This window comes from Dromiciops gliroides, chromosome 3 (genome assembly GCF_019393635.1).
Source record: "Dromiciops gliroides isolate mDroGli1 chromosome 3, mDroGli1.pri, whole genome shotgun sequence".
NCBI classification, from domain to species: Eukaryota; Metazoa; Chordata; class Mammalia; order Microbiotheria; family Microbiotheriidae; genus Dromiciops; species Dromiciops gliroides.
The window spans coordinates 574,936,570-574,959,640 of NC_057863.1; the positions used below are offsets into that span (position 1 = coordinate 574,936,570).

At 37.2% G+C, this 23,071-nt stretch overlaps 1 protein-coding gene across 1 annotated transcript in view; it reads right to left on the bottom strand.

Annotated features, from left to right (window-relative positions):
* Nucleotides 1-10,550: 10,550 nt before the first annotated feature.
* COG6 (component of oligomeric golgi complex 6) overlaps nt 10,551-23,071 on the bottom strand; it is a 144,310-nt gene continuing 131,789 nt past the window's right edge. Inside the window, 1 exon segment of the mRNA XM_043997486.1 lies at nt 10,551-10,767. Coding sequence (XP_043853421.1) covers nt 10,620-10,767 — 148 coding nt within the window. The 3' untranslated portion in view covers nt 10,551-10,619.

Genomic DNA, 23,071 nt, shown 5'->3' on the forward strand with positions numbered 1-23,071 from the left:
CTCTCTGTCTCTCTTTCCCCTCCCTCTGTCTCTCTTACCCCCCTTGCCTCATGTCACTCCTTCTTCCCCACCTACTTCTAATCTCATGCCACTCAGATGTCTTCCCCAACTATCTCCTCCTCTCTTAGAAGAGGTGGCCCTTCTCCTTACCAAGGTAAAACCCTTTAAATCCAACCTTTATCCCATTCCATTCTGTCTTTTTCAGAGGACTGCCCACTCTATCATCTCCAGTCTCTCTCTCTCTACCCTTCACTCTCCCCATCTCCTGGATGCTTGGCTGTTGCCTACAAACACTCCCATGTTTCCACCATCATTAAAAAAGATCCTTACTTGATCTAGCCACCCTACCAGTTTTTATCTTCTATTTCCTCCCTGTCTAACCCTAGTTTTTTATGATCTTACTCCCTCTTGGTTCTATTGCCGACTCTGTGACTCCTCTTTCTTCCTATCCTTTTCCAGGTCTTCCACCAGGTCATGCCCACTCACTGTGGTTGTTCCTCCAACGTTCCTCTAGGCCCCATCCTGGGCCCTTTCAACTCTCCCTATACAATTTCGCTTGGTGATCTCATCAGCTGTCATGGATTCAATGATCATCTCTCTGCCCATGATTCTTGGGTCTATTTATCCAGCCTCTCTGACATCCCCCACTGCCAATTAAATATCTCAAATCCCATAAACGTCTCCAACTCAACCTGTCTAAAATAGAATCCAATATCTTCCCCTCTAATTTTCCTCTCTTCCAGGCTCTGCTGAGGGTATGTATCATCCTCCCACTCACACAAGCTTACAACCTGAGTGTCATCCTAGGCTCCTTTCTCACCCTCACTCCATAGAGCCAACCTGTTGTCAAGTGTTATTTCATCCTTCACAGCATCTTAGATACATCCCCTTCTCCTTCACACAGCCACCACCCTGGACTATTAAGATAGCCTTTTGGTTGGTATCCTCACCCTCAAACCTCTACACTTCAGTCCACATGATCTTAAAGTGTAGTTCTTACCACATCACTCCTCCATTCAATAAACTCTAGTGGCTCCCTATTGCCAGGATTTAATACAGAATCCTTATTTGGCCTGTCATGCACACTTTACTGTCTTCCTCACCCCATCTTCTTACTTAGTGCCTTTTCATTAGCCATGCCCAACATTCTGAATGCTTTCCTTTCTTACCTCCCTTTTCTGGCATCCCCAGATTCCTTCCTTCAGTACTCAGTTCAAATCGGTCTTCTGCAAGAGGCTTTTCCCTCACCCCCCAACTTCTAGAGCCTTCCTTCTGAGATTACTTCCCATTTACACTGTATCTTTCCTGCATATACGATAGTTATTTGCAAGTTGTCTCTCTTTGTAGAATATGAATTCCTTGAAGGCAGGGACTATTCTTACCTTTCTTTTTATCACCAATACTTAACGTAGGACCTGACACATAGTTAACTGTTAATAAATGCTCATTGAGTGACAGACTTCCTTTGAATTCTCAGTTTGGATTACTAAAGCATACTTTCTAATCTTTCTCTTTAATTCCTTTTTCATTGTGAAACTTTCTTGATTATTTAAAAAATTAGTTAACTTGATTTTTCTTTTAATTGGTTGAATAGAATTTATTGGTTCTATTCATCTTTTAGAATATGTGATGGGTTTGTTGCTATATCTATAGTTTCCCCCCAATTTTATCCATTTCTCCTATTTTTTAATAATTCTCCTTCTGCACCTGTTTTAGAAAGGTTGACTTATTGATTTTCTGTTTTAAAAAAATCCTGGTGGAGCAGCTAGGTGGCGCAGTGGATAGAGCACCAGCCCTGGATTCAGGAGGACCTGAGTTCAAATCTGACCTCAGACACTTAACACTTACTAGCTATGTGACTCTAGGCAAGTCACTTAACCCCAATTGCCTCACCAAAAAAATAAAATTAAAAAAAAATTTAAAATAGAGAAAAGATGTGTCTTATTCTCCCTTATTGTCTTTTACCTCTTTTTTTTGTGGGGCAATGAGGGTTAAGTGACTTTCCCAGGGTCACACAACTAGTAAGTGTCAAGTGTCTGAAGCCAGATTTGGTCCTCCTGAATCCAGGGCAGTGTTTTATTCACTGTGCCACCTAGGTGCCCCCTGTCTTTTACCTCTTTTCAAGGAGAGGGAAAGTATATTTCACCATCACTCCTTAAAATGAAGATTAATAACTAACTGCATTGATTAGAATTTTGATTTCAATTTTTTTGGGGGGTGGGGCAATAAGGGTTAAGTGACTTATCCAGGGTCACACAGCTAGTATGTGTCAAGTGTCTGAGGCCGGATTTGAACTCAGGTCCTCCTGAATCCAAGGCCTGAGCTTTTCCCACTGTGCCACCTAGCTGCCCCCTCAATTTTTTAAAAACAATATTGAGGTTTGTTGCTGTTCTTGTTAAGTCATTTCAGTCTTGTCTGACTCTTTGTAACCCCATTTTGGGTTTTTCTTGACAAAGATACTAGAGTGGTTTCCCATTTCCTTCTCCAGTTCATTTTACCCATGAGAAAATGAGGCAAATAGGGGTAAGCGACTTGCCTAGGGTCACGCAGCTAGTAAATGTATAAAATCAGATTTGAACCCAGGTCCTTCTGACTCCAGGACTGATGCTTTATCCAGTGCACCACCTGTATTACATAGATTGTGCTCTTGCCTTTGCCTACCTCACTTTCTATCAGTTCATATGAGCCTTTTTAAAGTTTCTCTGTATTCTCCATATTTCTTATTTCTTATAATATGATAATATTCCATTATATACATATACCACAGTGAGTGTGGCAGCTTCCAAAAATTATGGACACCCATATGTATTCCAGTGTTTTCTTACCTAAAATTTGCTGCTATAAGTATTTTTGCATGTATGGGATCTTTATGTGTCTTTCATTTCCCTGTAGTATCTTCCCTGTATTGTGACTACATCAAAAGTTATGAACCATTTAGTGATTGCTCTAGTAAAATTCCATTTTTCCCCCAGACCATTTAGACCAATTCACAGATCCAAAGATGTGCTATTTTCGGTTTCTACAACCTTTACAATTGTATCTTCACATCTAAAGTGCTTTGCCAACCTTCAAGTGCTACATAAAGTATTACTTTTCATTTTTGCCAAACTCATGGGCATGATGTTACAGGTTGCTGTAGTATTTATTTTTATTTCTCTTATTCATGATTTGGAGCATTTCTTTCATATAGTTGTTGATAGTCTACACTTTTTTGGGAAACTGCCTATTCCTATTTGATCAGTTACTTATTGGGGGATAGCTCTGCTTAGATGCTTGTTCCACTGCCCCAAAGATCTTGGTTATCAGACTTTTATCAGATAATTGATGCACAAGTTCCCCCCCAAAACTGACAGCAGGGTCAGCTAGGTAGTGCAGTGGATAAAGCACTGGCCCCAGATTCAGGAAGACCTGAGTTCAAATGTGGCCTCAGACACTTGACACTTACTAGCTGTGTGACCCTGGGAAAGTCACTTAACCCTCATTGCCCTGCCAAAAAAACAAAAACAAAAACTGACTGCATTCACTTATCCTAGTTCCAATGATTTTGTTCATGCCAAAGTTTTCCAATTTTATACAATTAACATTTTCTATTTTATCCTTGTGACCATTGCTAGGTAAGTACATTCCCCCTAGTCATAGTTGTGAAAGTACATACCTCTTTCCATCCTGCCATTATTTTATGATATGACCTTTTATACTGAAGCCTTATACAGATTTACAGCTTATTGTGGCATATGTTATACACTACTGATTTATATGTAATTCTTGTTAACCTTCAATTTTGTCCATGCAATTCATGCCAAGTAGAAAGTCTTTGCCTCAGTAGTTTGAATTCCTAAATTTATCAAATTTCACACTAGTGGGTCTGATTGCTTCTGGGCCTCCTTGGATCCACTGATCGATGCTTCTAATTTTAATTCAGCACCAGTGTTTTTGATAATTACCACTTGAAAATAATAGTGTGAAATCTGGTAATGCTTCTCTCATTTATTTCTAATTTTTTTTTATTATTTCCCTTGAGATTTTTGACCTTCTGTTCTTCTAGAATTTTATGCTTTCAGAAATACAAATTTTCTTTGGGGACTGCTCTAGCTGTAGCTTATAAATTTTGGAATGCCGTCCCATTGCTATGATTTTACTTAATATATCTATTTTATGTTTCTAGCCCATTCATTTCACATACCTGTATTTATTTTCCATTCAGATCTGTATTTTTGCTCATCCTTCCTTCACTGATTATCATTGGTAAGATGTATTTCTGCCTTTTGATATTTATGATTTCTTTAAGCCTTCACACATTATCAATTTGTCAAGTCATGTGTTCATTTTTAAATGTTCCTTTTTTTTTAACATTTCCATTCAGAAAATGTGATAGGTCTTTCAAATGTAATGTAAATAATCTGTTCGGCTCTGTTTTCTTGTTTTACTTTTGTTAGATTTATTTAGCTTTTAGAGGACCATAGATTTAGAACTAGAAGAACCTTATTACCTTAGAAGCCAACTAGTTCAACCTTCTTATTCTACAGATGGGGAAACTTAGGCACAGAGAAGTTAAACCCATGATCACAGAAGTAATGTCAGAGGTGGGATTTGAGCCCAGGTTTTCCTGACTCCAAATCTAGCACTCTACCTACTATCAGAAATTCTCTAATGATTATTGTTATTGACAATGTCTTTTTTTATAGTTTAACTAGTTTCTCCTTTCAGAATTTATATGCTGTGTCATTAGGGAGACAGACAGTTTTACTGTCTATGACACTTTCAGGAATAATTTACTTTCCTTGCTGTTTGTCTCTCTTAACATTATTATTGATTTTTATTATTGCCTTATCTGAAATTATGATAATCACTCTGACTTCTTTTTAGTCACTTGAATTATAATAAATTTGGATTCAGTCCCTCCTTTTCACTGCATTTCTATATACTTTAAATATGATGCATGCAAAAAATAATATTGCATTTTATTCTCTTGTTCATTCATAGTCTTTCTTTTCATTGGGGGATTTACTTTGTTCACATTTAGATTGTAATTTTAAAGTTTGTGTTCCCCCATTAAATATATTTTTTCTCCTCTTTTAAATGAGCATTTACTTTCTAGTTTGTTTTGTTTATAATGTCATTCTAATCTTCTCCCAATGACTTTATCTTGCTCCTTTTACCAAGTCCAGAAGAGAAATCCTCCCTTTAATTTTCTTGTTATCCTCATGCTTAAAAAACCCACAAAACTTTACCTTTCCCGCCTCAGATAAAACTGCAGAACACAATTAAACCTGTTCCCTCATGCCCAATCTCCTAATTTGAATGACACTAATTTTTAGTGTTCTTTTCCAATAAATGTTGCTTTAGTTCTATCCACTCATTTCCTTTCTTGGAGATGGAATCTGGGACCTTTTTTAAAAAACATACACGCATGTGCGCACACATGTATACACACAAGGTTTGAAAAGTCTTAGTGTAATGTTTTAAAATTTTAAGTATTTTATTATTTTCCAGTTACATGTAGAGATAGTTTTCAACATTTGTTTATATAAGATTTCCAATTTCAAATTTTTCTCCCTCCCTCCCCTCCTTCCCTTCCCTCCTCCCCTCCCCTAGACAGCAGGTAATCTGATATAGGTTATATATATGTGTGTGTATATATATATAAAACATTAAACATATTTCTGCATTAGTCATGTTATAAGAGAAGAATCAGAGCAATGAGGAAAAACCTCAAAATAGAAAAACAACAGCACCAGAAACAAAAGAAATAGTATGGTTCAATCAGCATCCATATTCCAGTTCTTTTTTTTTTTTTTCTGGATTTGGAGAGCTTTTTGGAACTTTGGAGCTTTCTTGTACCATTGGATTGGTGAGAAGAATCTAGTCTATCACAGTTGATCAACACATAATGTTGATGATACTGTGTATAATGTTCTTCTGGTTCTGCTCATCTCACTCATCATCAGTTCATGCAAGTCCTTCCAGGTTTCTTTGAACTCCTCCTGCTCATTGTTTCTTACAGCACAATAGAATTCCATTATATTCATATACCACAACTTATTCAGCCATTCCCCAATTGATGGGCAACCCTTCAATTTCCAATTCTTTGCCACCACAAAAAGAGCAGCTATAAATATTGCTGTACATGTGGGTCCTTTTCCCTTTTTTTATGCTCTCTTTGAGAAAAAGACCCCAAAGTGGTATTTTCTGTGTCAAAGGGTATGGACAGCTTTATAGCCCTTTGGGCATAATTCCAAATTGCTCTCCAGAATGGTTGGATCAGTTCACAGCTCCACCAACAATGCATTAGTATTCCAATTTTTCCACAGCTTCTCCAACATTTATTATTTTCCCTTTTTGTCATATTAACCAATCTGATAGGTGTCAGGTGGTACCTCAGAGTTGTTTTAATTTGCATTTCTCTAATCAATAGTGATTTAGAGCATTTTTTCATATGGGAAAGATAGCTTTGATTTCTTCATCAGAAAACTGCCTGTTCATATCCTTTGACCATTTCTCAATTGGGGAATGACTTGGAGTCTAATAAATTTGATTTAGTTCCCTATATATTTTAGAAATGAGGCCTTTATCAGAAGTACTGGCCATAAAAATTGTTTCCCAGCTTTCTGCCTCCCTTCTAATTTTGGATGCATTGCTTCTGTTTGTACAAAACCTTTTTAACTTAATGTAATCAAAATCATCCATTTTGCATTTCATAATATTCTCTATCTCTTGTTTGGTCATAAACTATTCTCCTTTCCAAAGATCTGAAAGGTAGACTATTCCTTTCTCTCCTAATTTACCTATGGTATCACCTCTTATGTCTAAATCATGTACCCATTTTTACCTTATTTTAGTATAAGGTGTAAGATGTTGGTCTATGCCTAATTTCTGCCATACTATCTTCCAGTTTTCCCAGGAGTTTTTGTCAAATACTGAATTCCTATCCCAGAACCTGGAGTCTTTGGGTTCATCAAACAGTACATTACCAATGTCATTTACTACTGTGTCTCCTGTGCCTAGCCTATTCCATTGATCCTCCACTCTGTTTCTTAGCAAATACCAGAGAGTTTTGGTGTTAGTGTAATTTTAAGCTTAAATAGTTTATAATATAATTATAAAGCTAAATTATAATATAATAATATAATTGGTTTATAATTATAATTGGTTTCTTTTGTAATAAATGCTATTTTATTTTAATGCATTTAAGAACGTTATTCTGAGAAGGGATGTACTGACTTCACCAGATCCCCAAAGGAGCCTCCTAACAAGAAAAAGTTTAACTCCTTTGCTCTAGAATATATTCTTTTCAGGGCTTTCCTTTATTTTCTTTGCATACTTCATGCCAGGCAGGGTTTCCTGGGGATAGAAGCTTTGCTCTCATGTCTAAGTAGTCTGCCTGTTTGTTCATTTAAAGATTTCTCCTCTGCCTTCTTTCTTGCCTACCCATCCTGTTTCAGAGACAAAAAGTCTAGTGGTTAAAGAGCTAGATGTTAGCTATTATTATTGTTACTATTATGTGACCAAGGGCAGGCATTGTAATCTCAATGGGCCTGTTTCCTAATTTATAAACCTTAAAGCACTATTTCAATGTTATAATTCTTATGAAAACTTTCATTTTCAGGAATATTAATTCATAAAAGAGGCAAAAGGAAGCAGTGGGGCACACTGTAATGTGGTTTACATGGACTGTATTCTTTTTCTCATCAGTTTCAGTATAACATACTTCCTCTGTAACTATGTCTCTTCTGCCCTTCTCTTAAGTTATGTTCTCCTGGGGTCTTAACCATTCTCTTTCTCATAGTGGAAGGTAGTCCTTAAAAGTGCAACTCCTCATGTGTTCTCTTGAAGTGTTCAAACTTTTACAAATGCAAGCCCTCCACTGTGCCTCTCACCCCTGTGGATCACTACATAAGTGTTCCCTCCTCAGCTTTGTTGTTCAGGCATGTCCAACTCTTCGTGACCCCATTTGGGGTTTTCTTTGCAAAGATACTGGAGTGGTTTACCATTTCCTTCTCCAATACAGATGAGGAAACTGAGGCAAACAGGGTTAAGTGACTTGCCCAGGGTCACACAGCTAGTAAATATGAGGCCAGACGAACTCAGCAAGATAGGTCTTCCTGACTTCAGGCAACCTAGCTCTTCAGTCACTGGTACCCAAGTCCTTTTTTTCCTTCTATTGACTGCCTTCCAAAAAGGGGAGGGGAATATACATTTATGTTGTGCCTGTTATGGGCCAGAAACTGTGCTAAACACTTTACAAATATCTCATTCAAACCTTATAACAACCCTATGAGGTAGGCGCTATTATAATCACCACTTTACATTTGAGGAAACTGAGACAAACAGAAGTTGTGTTCTACTCGAGGTCACACATTGGTTAGTTGTCTTAGCTCAGATTTAAATTTAGGAACTTTCTGACTGCAGGCCTAAAGCTCTATCTATTGGAACACCGGTTGCCCCAAAGAGCCATCAGTACTTCCTCAAAACCTAAGGCAGGGTAAAAAAAAAATAATAATAAAACTTCACATTCACCTTTCATCTTGAGGCCTGGCTAGTACTTTTTCAGGTTACCCCCTCTTTTCTCTCTCCCTCTTCAGATATTTTTCTCTGTATTCTTCTACCACCAAAAATATTATTTTACTAATGAGGGGGTTTTAAAAACTCTCTTGATCTTTGGCTCTTTTGCTCACAGGTAGTTTTTCCTCTTTGTTCTCTCAATATTTTCTCAGAATTCCTCTTCTCTCAATTATTTCTCAAAATGTAATTTTTTAGTTAGAAAAAAACCCTCTTAACAATAGCCTCATCTAGCTTCAGATGGGTGAAAGAATGCATTTTTTTTGCTTAGTAATAAACACTAATTCATTTTTTTTGATGAGTTCAAATATATCCCTTGCTTACCTCATGTTTCTTTTGAACGAATGGCTTTATTTCTTCCCTTGGGTAAAAGTATACCTTTTTTATTAGTGATTAGGCTCTGCTTTATAGAATATTATATTAGGGGGATGAACTAATTTTTTTAATAGTACATTGCAAATTTTCCATTGATTTCTCACAAACTAGTAGTTGTCCTCTATTATATGTCCTCAGGCAACTATGTGGCACAATGGAGTCAAGAAGACAAGTTCAAATCTGGCCTCAGACACTTTACTAGTGGTATGACTTGGAACAAGCCACTTAATCTTTTTTTTGCTTAAATTCCTCTTTTGAAAAATGGGGTCTATAATAGCACCTACTTCATATGGTTGTTGTGAAGATCAAATGAGGTAAAGCACTTTACATAGTGTCTGGCACATAGTAGGCACCATATAAATGCTAGCTATTATTATTGACTGATTTTCCTGGTATGTGAATGGCTTTGCTGCCTACAATATTTATTTAATCATGCAGTTCTGAAGTTTGACCATGACCTTTCTTGTTGAATCTAACTTGGGGCTTCCTTTTAATTGGTGTTCTGAGGATCATTATTACTATCACTACATTACTGGTTCAACAGTATATCGGTGTATTCTTTGAAGGCAATCTAGAAATCTGAAAATATAATAATGAAAACCTTAATCATAAACTTTGACCCAATGATTTCTATGGTGTTCTTCTGAGGACTATAATAAGTTTGAAAAAACTCCTCATCTTTTAAAAAATATTCATAGGTGTTTTATTTCAAATAAGGAAAAACTGGAGGCATTCCATGATAAAGGAGAAATGACTGAAAAAACTGGTTTATCAATGTGTTAGAATATCATTATATTCTTAAAATGACAAATATTAAGATTACAAGGTATGGAAAGAATTTTATACAGCAATGTGAAGTGAAAACACAGAATCGGAAGAATTATATACACATTCTGTGACTATATAAAAATAACATTAGCAACAAAAGCTTATTTGTACATATATCAAGAAAAAGTTCAGAAGGGACAGAGAACAAACAAATTGTTAGTGTTATTACTTTCCTCAAAGTTTATATATTGTTTTCATCAAAACATAAACTATTTGCATTTCAACATTAGGGGGAAATCTGCTTCCTCTTTCTTTAATTCAATTCAGTAAGCACTTATTAAATATCTACTGAGTGCAAGGTACTATATTAGGCATGGAAGATAAAAAATCAGAAGTGAAAAAATAGTCCCTGGCCTCAAGAAGCTTACATTCCACAGGAGAATACAAGCAGGTAAACAGATAGAAAGATCATTTGAGGAGGGATAGGTTTGTTGATGTTACTATTAAGTTCATAATAAAAACAATTATTAAAAAACACAACAATGAAACCCCACTGAGGTTAATGTCTCCACTCTACTGGGTCTTAGAAGTTCAATGACATTGGATTGGAGGGGTACAAGAAGAGCTGTAAAACAAGACCCCCTCAGCTAAGAATTCAGAACAATAGAAAGGTGGGTACGTGGAACATCTCCTAAATATGCAAGGATGTATCCAATATTAAGAACCAAAATGAAGTCAGCATATTCACTTTGAATGTTGCAATGACATTAGCTGAAGTGTAATGGAGAACGACTCTCCGAGATTTTAAGGAATGTTCAAATCAACAAAGTTCAGAGGACAGAAAAGAATGACATTAGACCGATAACAAAGAAATCTTTAATATTGAACAATGTTGCCAAATTGTTCAAACAATCCAGTCAGGAGAGAAGAGTCTGTACTTGCTGAGGAGATCGGTGCAGAATGGTCTCTGGATCTTTGTATTCATTGGCTGGATTCATCACAGCTGTATAAAGTTCACTATAGGCTCTGCAAACTAATTCTGTGGATTGTTTTATGATCTGCTCTCTATAAATAAACAACATATGAATAAACATTAAAACTTATAGGTTAAGAACCATAAGCTTGAATCAAATGCATATAATTAATTTTAATAAAATATTTAAAGTATCATGGGTAATAGTGAATTTATAAAACTACACATACATATATATGTTCACATTGAACATACTTTATATTTTTATCTATGTAACACAAAAAAGCAATTGCAAATTAATATATACTTACATATACACAATTAGAATTACCAGAACATATATTATACAAAATAATACAATGAGTTGTATATAGGGCTTGGAATGAAAGGATCTGAAACTGAACTCCAGTTCTGCTGCTTACTACCTATATAACCTTGAGCAAATCAAGGTATCTCTCTAGGACTCACTTTCCTCATCTATAAAATAAGGGGAGGTTGGACTACAATTGACAAGATTCTAACTTTGTGGTCTTACAATTGTAACATGGTGTTGTTAAGGGCTAAAATTCTTGCTAGTCTGTCTAAAATATCTAATGAGTGGTCGCCAATCAATTACAAGCTTTAGCAAGAGTTAGACTTTTAAGCATTTATTAAGGAGAATAAGAATTTGGTAAAGAGAGAGAGAAAGGCCTAGATTCCTATCTATTAAAGGGAGAGCACATTTCTAGCTCCCTTCTCCGCCAGCGTCCTCAGGAAAGAGCCCCAGACTGAGCGCCAGTCTCTTCCTTCCTCCTCGCACTAGTCCGCGTCACTTCCTGACTCCTGAAGAAAAGACTCCTGGTCTTGCCCTCAAAGACTTTCCCTTCATGGGCAGAACTCTTCTACAGTAAGTATCCAGCAGGTGGCGTTATTCCAATCGTTACAGTCCCCCCTGTTGTTCCTCAAGAAACAAAATGTTTCCTTGACGGAACAGTAAAAAGAATATAATAACTATTGCTAACTAATAATATGTGAACAACAATATAGAAAAGGAAGAGAGGAAAGTTTTGTCCAGAGGGGCGATTTTTTTTTGTCCTCATGAACCGACGCTTTGACATTAGTCCTGCAAAGGGAGGGCCTCTGCAGAGAATACATGTTACAGATGGTGTATATTATAACAGAAAGAGAAAAAAAACAACAAAAACAACAAATCAAAACTGTTCATTTAAAGTCTCTGAAAGTCTTTTCTCAGATGTCCTCTAGGTGTAGTTGTGGAATGGAAGTCTTTTCAGGGGTTGATGTGTGGATGCTGGTAATCAGCCAGGAAAATTTCCTACAAAATTGAGCTTAACACAACTTTAAAATAGCTTTGTCAATAATCAAATCAAACAATGAAAGTTCTCAAAAACATGTCTAAGGGAATTCAGAATCTTAGTTGTTACACATGAAACATATAATAAAACAAAAATTGAAACATTCTTTAAAATTATAATATTACTATAGTCCCCCCTTATGGAGGGTAATTGAGAAGACAATTGCTGCAATATTAATTAATAAAAATAATTTTTATCTTTGTTTCATCATTTTTTGCATCATCTGCCTAATTATCCTCATGCCATTATGAGAAATTAAAAAATCTAATATAATTGGTAACAGGTGTCAAGGCCAAATTCAACACTGTATTTATCATGACACTTGAGATAATTATGGGGGTTACCATAAAAGAACAGAGAAATGATGGGATATGAGCATTCCCACACTTGAGCAATATGTACTGCCCATGCAGTATGCCAGGCTTAAAATAGGTGGATGGAATATATGTCCATGCCACCGAACATATTGGAGGAAACTGAGTCAGACTTGATTTTGAACTCAGGCCTGGATTCCTCTTCCCCCACTTTGCCTCCAGGTGCTAGGGGATTAAAAGCTTCTAGAGGGTGGGTCATTGCCTCCAGGCATGCAAAATTAGAGCAACAATTAGTGTTAGAACTGGGAAAAGCTGCAGGAATCTCTTCAGGTTTCTCTGAAAAAGCATGGTTGGGAGAGTGGGAGATATTTCCTTGTGTGAGTATGTTGCTGGCTCTTCTAACAAAAATAAAAAGAAAAATAGAAAATCCACAAAAACAAAGCATTAACATGATCTTATCTCCCATTTGTCTGGTTAAACAGACTAAAATCAAAAATAGGATAATTAGGGAGTCTAAAAGGTCCATTCGAAAAAATTTGAAGGAAAACACAGCCAGTACACCAGTACTTAGCAGTTAAAGGGAGAGGGAGGGGAAATTTCTTACCCAACCAGAAGATCAGAAGAAGACTGAGGGTTAGCTTTCCTCTTCGTGGTCAGCCATCTGTTAAGGGCTAAAATTCTTGCTAGTCTGTCTAAAATATCTAATGAGTGGTCGCCAATCAATTACAAGCTTTAGCAAGAGTTAGACTTTTAAGCATTTATTAAGGAGAATAAGAATTTGGTAAAGAGAGAGAGAAAGGCCTAGATTCCTATCTATTAAAGGGAGAGCACATTTCTAGCTCCCTTCTCCGCCAGTGTCCTCAGGAAAGAGCCCCAGACTGAGTGCCAGTCTCTTCCTTCCTCCTCGCACTAGTCCGCGTCACTTCCTGACTCCTGAAGAAAAGACTCCTGGTCTTGCCCTCAAAGACCTTCCCTTCATGGGCAGAGCTCTTCTACAGTAAGTATCCAGCAGGTGGCATTATTCCAATCGTTACAGTGTAAGCATACAGAAACAGGGACCTAGCTATCTTCACGATAGTAACTTATAACGAATCAATCTGAAGATCTAAAATTTTCCTAAATGCCAACGTTTTCATGAGCTAGGACACAATAGCGTAAGTGTGTCCAGAATAGTCACAACCACTACTCTTTGCTTCTTCCCTGACTCTCTGGCTAAAATAAACAGCACCTGCCTGTAACAACTCACTTGCAAAGATACATTTCTAAAAAAAAAAAAAAAAACAACAACAACCTGACAAGATAAGAATAGGAAGGTCAGACAGAATTTGCTGCCTTCTTTTTAGGTTGCTATAGTCCTGCAAGTAGTTTAAAAATATACATCAACTGGAAAAACTTGCATTTGTTCAAAATGTGTATCAACTCCCCCATCTTAATTAAAAGCATTCCTTTCTTTCCCTTACCCCACCCCCACCAATCATTTCCCATCTTCTCCCACTCAGCTAATAGGGCAACAAAACCAGAAGCTTATGATTTTCCTAAAACTCAAGCTACAAGGAGTAGAAGCAGAGCATATCATCACTTTTCAGTCTTTTTGTTCTGATTCCTTTTAGATAATGGCCATATAATCCAACATTCATTATCATGAGTGGATTATTCATTTCTTTTAAGTGTGGCTTTCCTCTTATAGATATAGGCAAGTGCAAATGTGTCTGGACTGGGTAACCAGAAACCTTGTCCAACCTTCATGCATAACAATAATCCTGTGTAAATCTTCACATACCAAGGAGACCCTACTGATCTATTTATTATCAGAGGAATATATACTTGGAGTGGTAACAGATTTGAACTCTTTGCTGAGACCCAATCATGTTCAAAGACAGTAATTTGAAGGTAATAAGAGTTAAACTGAAGATGCTGGGATAGAAACTGTGATCATCCAGTGAATAAAAGTGATCTAACAACTGGACTGAATTATTACTTTATTCTGATACAGGAGTTGCCAGTAATTTTTTTAAAGGAGGAATTATTTTTCATGTCCATAAGCACTAAGATTAGAACTTTAAGAAATTAAACTTTTTAATAATAGGGAATCCCCAATTAAGAATGTTCTAAAAAATTTTAAGTATGTTATCTGGAACACACATGATCACAGGATTTTAAAGCTAATGGGACTGCAGTTATTTAGTTCAAACTCTTCATATTTCCAATGAAGAAACTGTGGGCCACAACAGCCAAATGACTTGACCGTGATAATTTTTCTGTAACAGTTAGTTATAAAGTGCCTACTATGTGCGAGGTACTTTGATAAGTCCTTTACACATATTATCTCATTTAATCCTGATAACAACCTTGAGAGGTAGGTGTAATTATTATCCCCATATTACAGATGAGGAAACTGAGGCAAATAGAAGTTAAACAACTTGTTTAGTGTCACACAGCTGGTAAATTCCTCAGGCTGGATTTGAACTCAGGTCTTTCTGGATTACAGGCCCAGAGCTTTATCTGGTGGTTCACCAAAGTAGCACACAAAAGGCTATTTAATGCAAAATGTAACTAAAATGTTTTAGTAGGAAATAGTACTATTTTAGTATTAGCAGTTAAGCAAAACAAAAACATAATAAAGTTGAGTTAAGAAATGCATACAGTTAACCATGGATTCTGGAAGGCTATGCCAGCAAAGTACATACTCTGCTTAGTACTCTACCAAATGGGAAAAGCTTCCAATATGGTTATGTGTAGAGAGGCTCACCAAGAAAGGAGTTTTTTTGGGGGGGAGGGGGGGTTTATAGAAATCCATTATACTATTTAAGGAGGCAAGTAAAATTTTCTAAAATTAATTTTCAGTGCTATTGCTTTAGGATATATGGTCTACCAACTTAGTTGTATCAGCCTAATGCAGAAAAAATTTTTTCTAGCCAACATAGTCTTCTCTTTATTATTCTCCCTACTTTTTCTGACCTCTTCCATTCTATGAGATGCAATATGGATGACATAAAAAGACCTAGATTCAAGTCCTAGGTTTCTCATTCAGTAGGTTGTACAATATTGGACAAGTAACTAATATCTGTGAGCCTCAGTTTCCTCACCTGTAAAACTGTTATAAGGATCAAATGAGTTAATATGCATGAAAGTGCAAAGCCTAAAAAATTGTAATTTCTTCTTGTTTTTGATGCTTAACTCTTCTTTCTGGCTTCCTCTCTGCACAAAAAAGGAGGCAGAAGAAAGCTATGAAGACCTAGAGAAACCCTATGCCAGACACACTACTAGGTCAGCAAACTCATTAAAATTAAATAGAGGGGCAGCTAGGTGGCACAGTGGATAGAGCACCAACCCTGGATTCAGGAGTACCTGAGTTCAAATCCGGCCTCAGACACTTAACACTTACTAGCTATGTGACCCTGGGCAAGTCAATTAACCCCAATTGCCTCACTAAAAAAAAAATTTAAAAATTAAATAGAAAACCTTCCTCTTCTTGGTAGTCCTCAAGGGAGAATTGTCTCACTTCAGTATGAAATTTTGCTTCTGGTCAGGGAAGGGGAGCTGGAGTAGTGAGAGACAAAAACAAAAGCTCACCTCAAGTCTAAAATTTTTGGTATCAGGTAGTCTGAAAGGGAAGCTTTTATAAGAATTAGGTAAAGTAACCAAAGGCAAATATGTGTGCCTGTCTGGGGATGGTCAAAGGAGAAAGAAAAGCAGTCCCACCTAGATAAGTAGCAGGTAGGCTGGTACTCTGCTCCTGCATGCTCAAGAATCACCCAAGTTAAGATCCTGGGAATTTCCTTCTGGATGCATCTTGGGTTGGGAAGTTCCTAGGACTGTATATACCAGATGTTGAGACGGAACAGACTCTGGATAACTAGGGAATGCACAACTTCCAACATTCTCAAAGCAGCACATGGAACTGACCATGTCACTGATGTTCTTTGCTGCTGTCTTCAAATTCATTATGTAGTAAAAGGCCGAAAAGCATCTTATGACACTTGGTTGTATATTAAGGGCTATATATGGGTATGTATGTAAATATAGGTTAAATAGAACTAAAAGAAATATGAAGTCTTTATGAAAGACTAGATTTATTTAATGGATGAGAATAATGTACAAGTGTTACAGTATAAACAAATGGGTATTTATATAGGAAGCAGCTAGATGGACTAGTGAATAGTATTAGACTTGGAGTCAGAAAGACTAAAGTTCAGATTCTGCCTAACATCCTTATTAGCTATTTGACCCATGTCAAGTTACTTAGCCTGTTTCAGCCTCAGTCCCCTCATCTGAAAAACAGATAATATAGTAGCATTAACCTCACAGAGTTATTATGAAGATCAAATGTGATCATATATGCAAAGCATTTTGCAAACCTTAAAGAGCTCCATAAATGTTATCTGTTTTTCTAAAAAGCTTCAGGATTTTATTATTTTAAGTATTTTCCTACTGTTTACAGTATCAATTTACTTCTTGAACCTTCCCCCCTCCCCCTTGCAGGGCAATGACGGTTAAGTAACTTGTCCAGGGTCACACAGCTAGTAAGTGTCAAGTGTTTGAGGCTGGATTTGAACTCAGGTCCTCCTGAATCCAGAGCCAGCGCTTTATCCACTGCAACACCTGGCTGCCCCCTGAACCTTTTCTTTATAGATGTTACAAAAATGAATTGTAGCTGGGCCCAGAATTATGAATTATTAGACATTCGTAATCAACAGAATTCCTAAAGATTCAATAGTTTGTATTGCCAGGTTATTCTCATAATTAAAATTTGATCTGACAATTAGCAGCAAACAGATGCCTTAGCTTAGTCATGTGTTTCTAAAAAGAGGGAGTACATCTGTCCTCTTGTCACCTAAGGGATGGGCAGAGAAGAATGCATGTTAGTTAAGTAGTTTTCCCTGAGAAGTGGTAATGATACCAACCTGCTTGTACATCTCCTATTAGGTCACAAGCCAGAAAGCAAATGTAGCTCAACAGTGCACTTTTATGCCTCAAGCACACTGGGCCTGTGCCTAGAATTTTAAATGCAGTGGCTGGTTGCTGTCTTTCAGATGATGATATTTTATTCAAAAAGCTTCAGTAGAGATAGGAAAGTGTCTTAGAGGTACACTGACACTCATGTACCCCTATGCTACTATTAAAACACTCACTGAATAATTTTATATTTTGTCACACAGTCTCTTTACTGTCCAAAAGGAGTAGTCAAAATATTCTTATGTGATTTGATGTAGTAGCTACCATAGTAGATTCACTGTTTTGGGAAAGGGAAAAATAATCTTTGAAAGGACAGATAAGTTGCTACAGCACATTAAAAAAGAGAAAAAAATTATTCAAATCCATTATGAGCAAATCCCAGAATAGTGTTGGTAGATAAATTTATATATTCATCTAGTTAAATAGACATAGATAGTTATAAAAATGTACCAGCAAAAAATATTAAGCCACATTATCATGAAAACTGTTAAACATTTTATGCAATGATTAGTATGGAACTGAAAGGGAGATAATATTATTCATACTTAAAATATACTTCCCAGAAATTATTTTATTTTAAATTAATTTTTAAAGCACTGAGCTGTGATGAGAAATGAACTCTCTCACTTCTAGAACTAGTGTGCTTGTCATTAATCAGTACTTTAGCATTCAGTTTCCATAACAACATGATACAATCTTTATCATTATCATAAATCTAACATTTCTAAAAATAGTTTATTTCAACATTCAGCTTCTGTGATTTGAAAAATAGAGCTTTATTACAGAATCACAGCCAAGAAGGCAACTTAATGCAAATGAGAAGGAAATAAAGAAGTCAAAAGACTGGTTCAAATCTAGGCTTTGCCTTTTACTGTTTTTATGACTTTGGGCAAGTCACTTAAAAGTCTCTGTGCATCAGTTTCTTCATTTGCAAAATAAGAAAAGACTAAATTATAATCTTCAGGTCTCTTCTATTGCTCAATTCTATGCTCCTAAACAACCAAAAACTACAAAATTTTAAAAGGTTGTAGAGTTGAGTCACTGCATCAATGAAACAAATCTAGGAGGGATGTTAAATGATGCTAAAGTCCTATCCAGGGAAGAATTTTTTCTGAAACATTCCTGATTGTTAGCACGTGCCCCTAAAATTATAAGCCACAGGTTACTCATAACCTTATGAAGCAGCCTATGAATATTAAAAGAGCTATTTCCTAAGTCCTTAGTTACATAGAACACATTTATTCTTTTTTATTGTCATTACACTAGGTTAAACCAGTAGTTTATTCAGTCCAATCTTCCACCTTTTTCAGTGAGTAGAGGGATACATTTTGGGAGACTTGGTCAATTGCCTTCTAGAATATTAACTTCAAAAGTTAAGGTCACATTCTGAACAACTCTTTATTCCCTTCATTAAAATATTGTCTAATAAACACTGTGTGCTAAATGATTTGAGAAAAAAAAGGAAGGAAAATAGAATCCCTGATGGAACCAGGGACAAACCTGGTATTCTAGCTGGAAACACAGACTTTAGAGATCTTGTCCCCTCAACAAAAAAGTGAGGGTATAAAACTCATGAACACAAAGGTTTTTCCATTAGGATCTGGAATCACATTACTCTAAGCTAATTTGCTCCTCCTTGTCTTTGTTGACCTCCTTTGACTCTGGTCTTGGTTTTCCTACCTGAATCCACAGACTTTCTGGACTCTTGACTTGGCTCTTCTATATGAACCCATAGTACCTACATGCTATTTACTGGATCACACAGACTTTAGATACTGCTTCCCTGCCTGGATTTACAGTATTCTTTGGTTCTTTATACAAATACTCTTGACTTCAACCCATGGTCAAGTAAAGTTAAATCAACAATCACTAGGCATTTACTATGCAATGTACTGTGCTAAGTGTTCCCTTTCTCTCTGTCCCCCCTGTATACACACATATGTGGATAGGTAAATAGATAGGTCGATAGATCACTAGAAGTGGCAGGAAGCAAGAAAGGTTTCTTGCAGAAGTTAAGATTTGAGTTTAGTCTTGAAGGAAGTCAGGGAATTCAAGAGACAGAGACGAGAAACTCTTACAGATGGGCAAATAGGCATTGAAAAGATAAGGTGTTGCAATATGCAATATCACTTGTGAGGGACAAGAAGGAGGACTGTGTTAACTGGATTGTAGACTATATAAAAAAGAGTAAATTGTAAGAAGATTGGAAAATTTAAAAGGGGTCAGGTTGTGAGGCATTTTAAAAGCCACAGAGGATTTAACATCAGATCTGAGAGGTAACTGAGAGCCACTGAAGTTTATTAAGTAGAGGGAAGGACAAAGTCAGACCTGCATTCATTTTGCCATCCCGGTGAAGGACGGTCTGGAGTATTGAGAGATTTAGGGCAGAGATTCCTGCAATAGTGCAGGCATGAGGTAATGAGGGCCTGGCCCAGCATGGCAGTTGTCAGAGGACACAAGGGGATGCATATTAAAGAAGTTGTGAAGGATGAAACAACAGGAATTGCCAACAGTGTGCCTATGAGGGGTGAGAATGAGGAGTAGAGGATAATACCAAGGTTTTGAGTAACAAGAGGATGATGGTGTCCTTGACAGGAAGAAGGGATCTGGGGAAAGGGTAGGGCTTGGTCTTTCTAGAACTCATGTCCTCCTGCTCACCTAGATTCTTAGTACTGATACTTCTTGGCCCACTTATTTCTGGGGCACTTATACCCACACTAGGATGACTGACCAGAAGGAATATGATGAGAGAGACAGAAGTACACATGAAAGGATTATAGGACCATAAATCTAAAGCTAGAAGGGACCTGAGAGGCCATGTAGTCCAATTCTCTAATTTTACAGGTGCATATGCAAGTTTACAATAAGGCTAGCCAATCTTTTTTCTTTAATATGATATAATAGACTTTTTTTTTGATATAATAGACTTTTAAAGGGATAGAATATGACTCATACCAAGATAACTCATTAGAGACTTGTATCAGGTTAGGGAATATGTGTAATTTGATGTCTGAGATTTTCCATCCTTTCTGCTTTCCTTCACAGGTTCTTTTGATGGCCCATACAAGTAGGGAGTTGGTTAAAGAAACAGAAAGGGTAGAAAGGGAAAAAAGTTGTAAAGGAATAAATTCACCTTCTCTTGAAAATGAGGAAAGCTCTTTCATAGTGTCAAGAAATTAAGTATTAGCTAATTAATCTAATCTGGAAAAATTACATAATTGGATTTATATGAAAAATTATAACTATACAAAAAATTATAAGTTTAGAAAAATTATAATTGGGCCATAAGTCCTGTCTGGGGTGCCATTCAAATGTAAAAATATTTTGGCTAATTTGCCTAATTTGGGGGGACTAAACTGACTGGGGTACTTAATCTGGGACTGTTGACTGACTGGCTGACTGCTATTAATTTAATGTGGGCCGTTTATAAAGTTCCACCACACTGCTCCACTCCCAAAATTGATAAGCTAAAGATTAAGAAGCCTCTTAACTAAATAATCAAAGCAGAGTTTATTTATGAGATACAATTTAAAATTAAGAATACAGGGAAATAAAATGTACAGCCTGATTGTGTTCTGGTGCTTCTACCTGCTGCCCCTGGAACTTTTTTATACAATAAGTCGCCTCTTGCCTTAGGGTATGTTTCACTTTCCCTATTCAGATACTTTCTAATTCCATGCCCCTTTCACTTTGTAAATCCCCTGCTTCTAACTTTTCTCTCCTTACTGCCACTGCTGAACCCCTGTGTTTCTCTCTCACCAACCTTCCATTCTCCAAGTGCTCCAGTGTCCTTCTGTTCTCTTAATCTTCACTTTCTCCAACCTGTACTCTGTGCTGACCGCTTCTGTGCTCTCCGCTGCCTCCTGTTCTGTCTGTCTGTCTGCTCCATCAGTCTGCTCTCTGCCGCCTTTGCTGCCCCTCTCCTCCGTTCTTCTCTTATCCGCCGGCCTCCCTGCTCTGTCTAACTCACAGGTCTATATCTATCTTTCTTCTCCCCACTCAAATCTCGGGGCTTTTTGCACCCCCATACCCACCAAGCTAATCCATCAGCCAGGGCTGCGGCTGGGGGGATGCTTGAGCATCATGTGCCTCAGCACAGGCTACGCCAGAGCCCAGCCTGGACAAGCCCGGGATCTCTCTGATAGATCTTCTCAGGTCGGAGGGAGCTGGGGGCTTTTTCCTCCCAGCTGTCTGACCTGGCTTCTCATACAGCCCACGAGGCTTTTTGGCTCAGCTACAGCAGAGGGGGAGGGCACCAGCACCTCCCACACAGAAGAGACCCTGAGGGCCTGGGGCTTTCTAATCTCAACCCAAAGGTAGGGTCCCCAAATCAAAATACATTTCCACAATAGGCTCAATTTCTTGTGGAAATAATAATGCAAGAATACAATAGTGTGAGAAAATTATTAATAAAAGGGGTTTCTGGGCGATCCAGGCCTGACCTTTCTTAAGGTCAGCCCAGAGTCGGGAAGTTACCTCACTCAAAACCACATCTACCTGAAAGCCTTGTTCCCGCCGGAGGATCTGTTCTCTGAGCTCAGCACGACTGCACAGCCAGTGAACCAACAGATTTGAGTGATGCTAGCCAATTAGCTTTGAACAATGTTTATGGGCGGGCTCTGCTCTGGCCCTCAGCCAGCTTGCAGACTCACTTGCTCTCTTTGGCACGGGAACTGGGTGAGAGCAGACACAGCACTCTAGAGTTTCCCATTTTCTCTCTTCTCTCTCTTCTATTTCCTAGCTAGGCTTTCCTATCTTTCAGAGCCATGTGCATTCTCTTTACTAATATTTAATATACTTTAATAAATGCTTAATGCCCCAAAACTGGGCATTAATTTCTAAGTAATAAATATATTATAAACTCTAGCTAATTTTCCCTACACTTGGGACAGTAATAGGATGACCACATTTAATTTTACTTGTCACAATAGCAAAGGGAAAAGTCTATCATTGCAATCCTAATAAAGAGATAGTATGGTCTAGTGGATGAAGAGCTGGCCACACCAGGGAGACCTAGATTCAAGCCTTGTCTCTGATACAGTCTAGCTGCATGAATGTCATTTAATCAGTCTTAGTACTTAAGGCAATTTTCTAAGACTATACATTGCAGAGAAGGAAACTTTCAGCTTTGCTCAGTATGTCAATGCAACCACAAGTCCAGTCCCTATGACTATTCCTAGTCTAGAAAATTATGGGATTTTAAAAGTCATTTTCCCCTTTTCTACTCCAATATCTATATTTGAATCCATTTACTTAATATTAATTGCCAGGTTTGATATGACCAATGATAGTTACTACAGAGCAATTTTTAAAATGATATAGGAATGTTAAACTACAGGAATCAAAACTATGGAAATAAACATCATCTTGGAGACCAAAACAGAAAAAAGTACTTTATGTTGTCAAGAATAAAACATTTTTGCTGGATTTCGGGTAAAGAAGACCTAGCTTTGAATCCTACCTCAGACACTCACAAGCTGTATGACTCTGGGCAAGTCACTTAATTTCTCTAAAGCTTTATTTCTCTCATCTGTAAAATGGGGATAATAAAAATACCTATCGAGGGCAGCTAGGTGGTACAGTGGATAAAGCACAGGCCCTGGATTCAGGAGGACCTGAGTTCAAATCCAACCTCAGACACTTGACACTAGCTCTGTGACCCTGGGCAAGTCACTTAACCCACATTGCCTGGCAAAAAACAAACAAAAAAAGAGTACCTATCTTACAAGTTAAGTATATAAAATACTTTGCAAATCCTAAAAGCACTATATAAG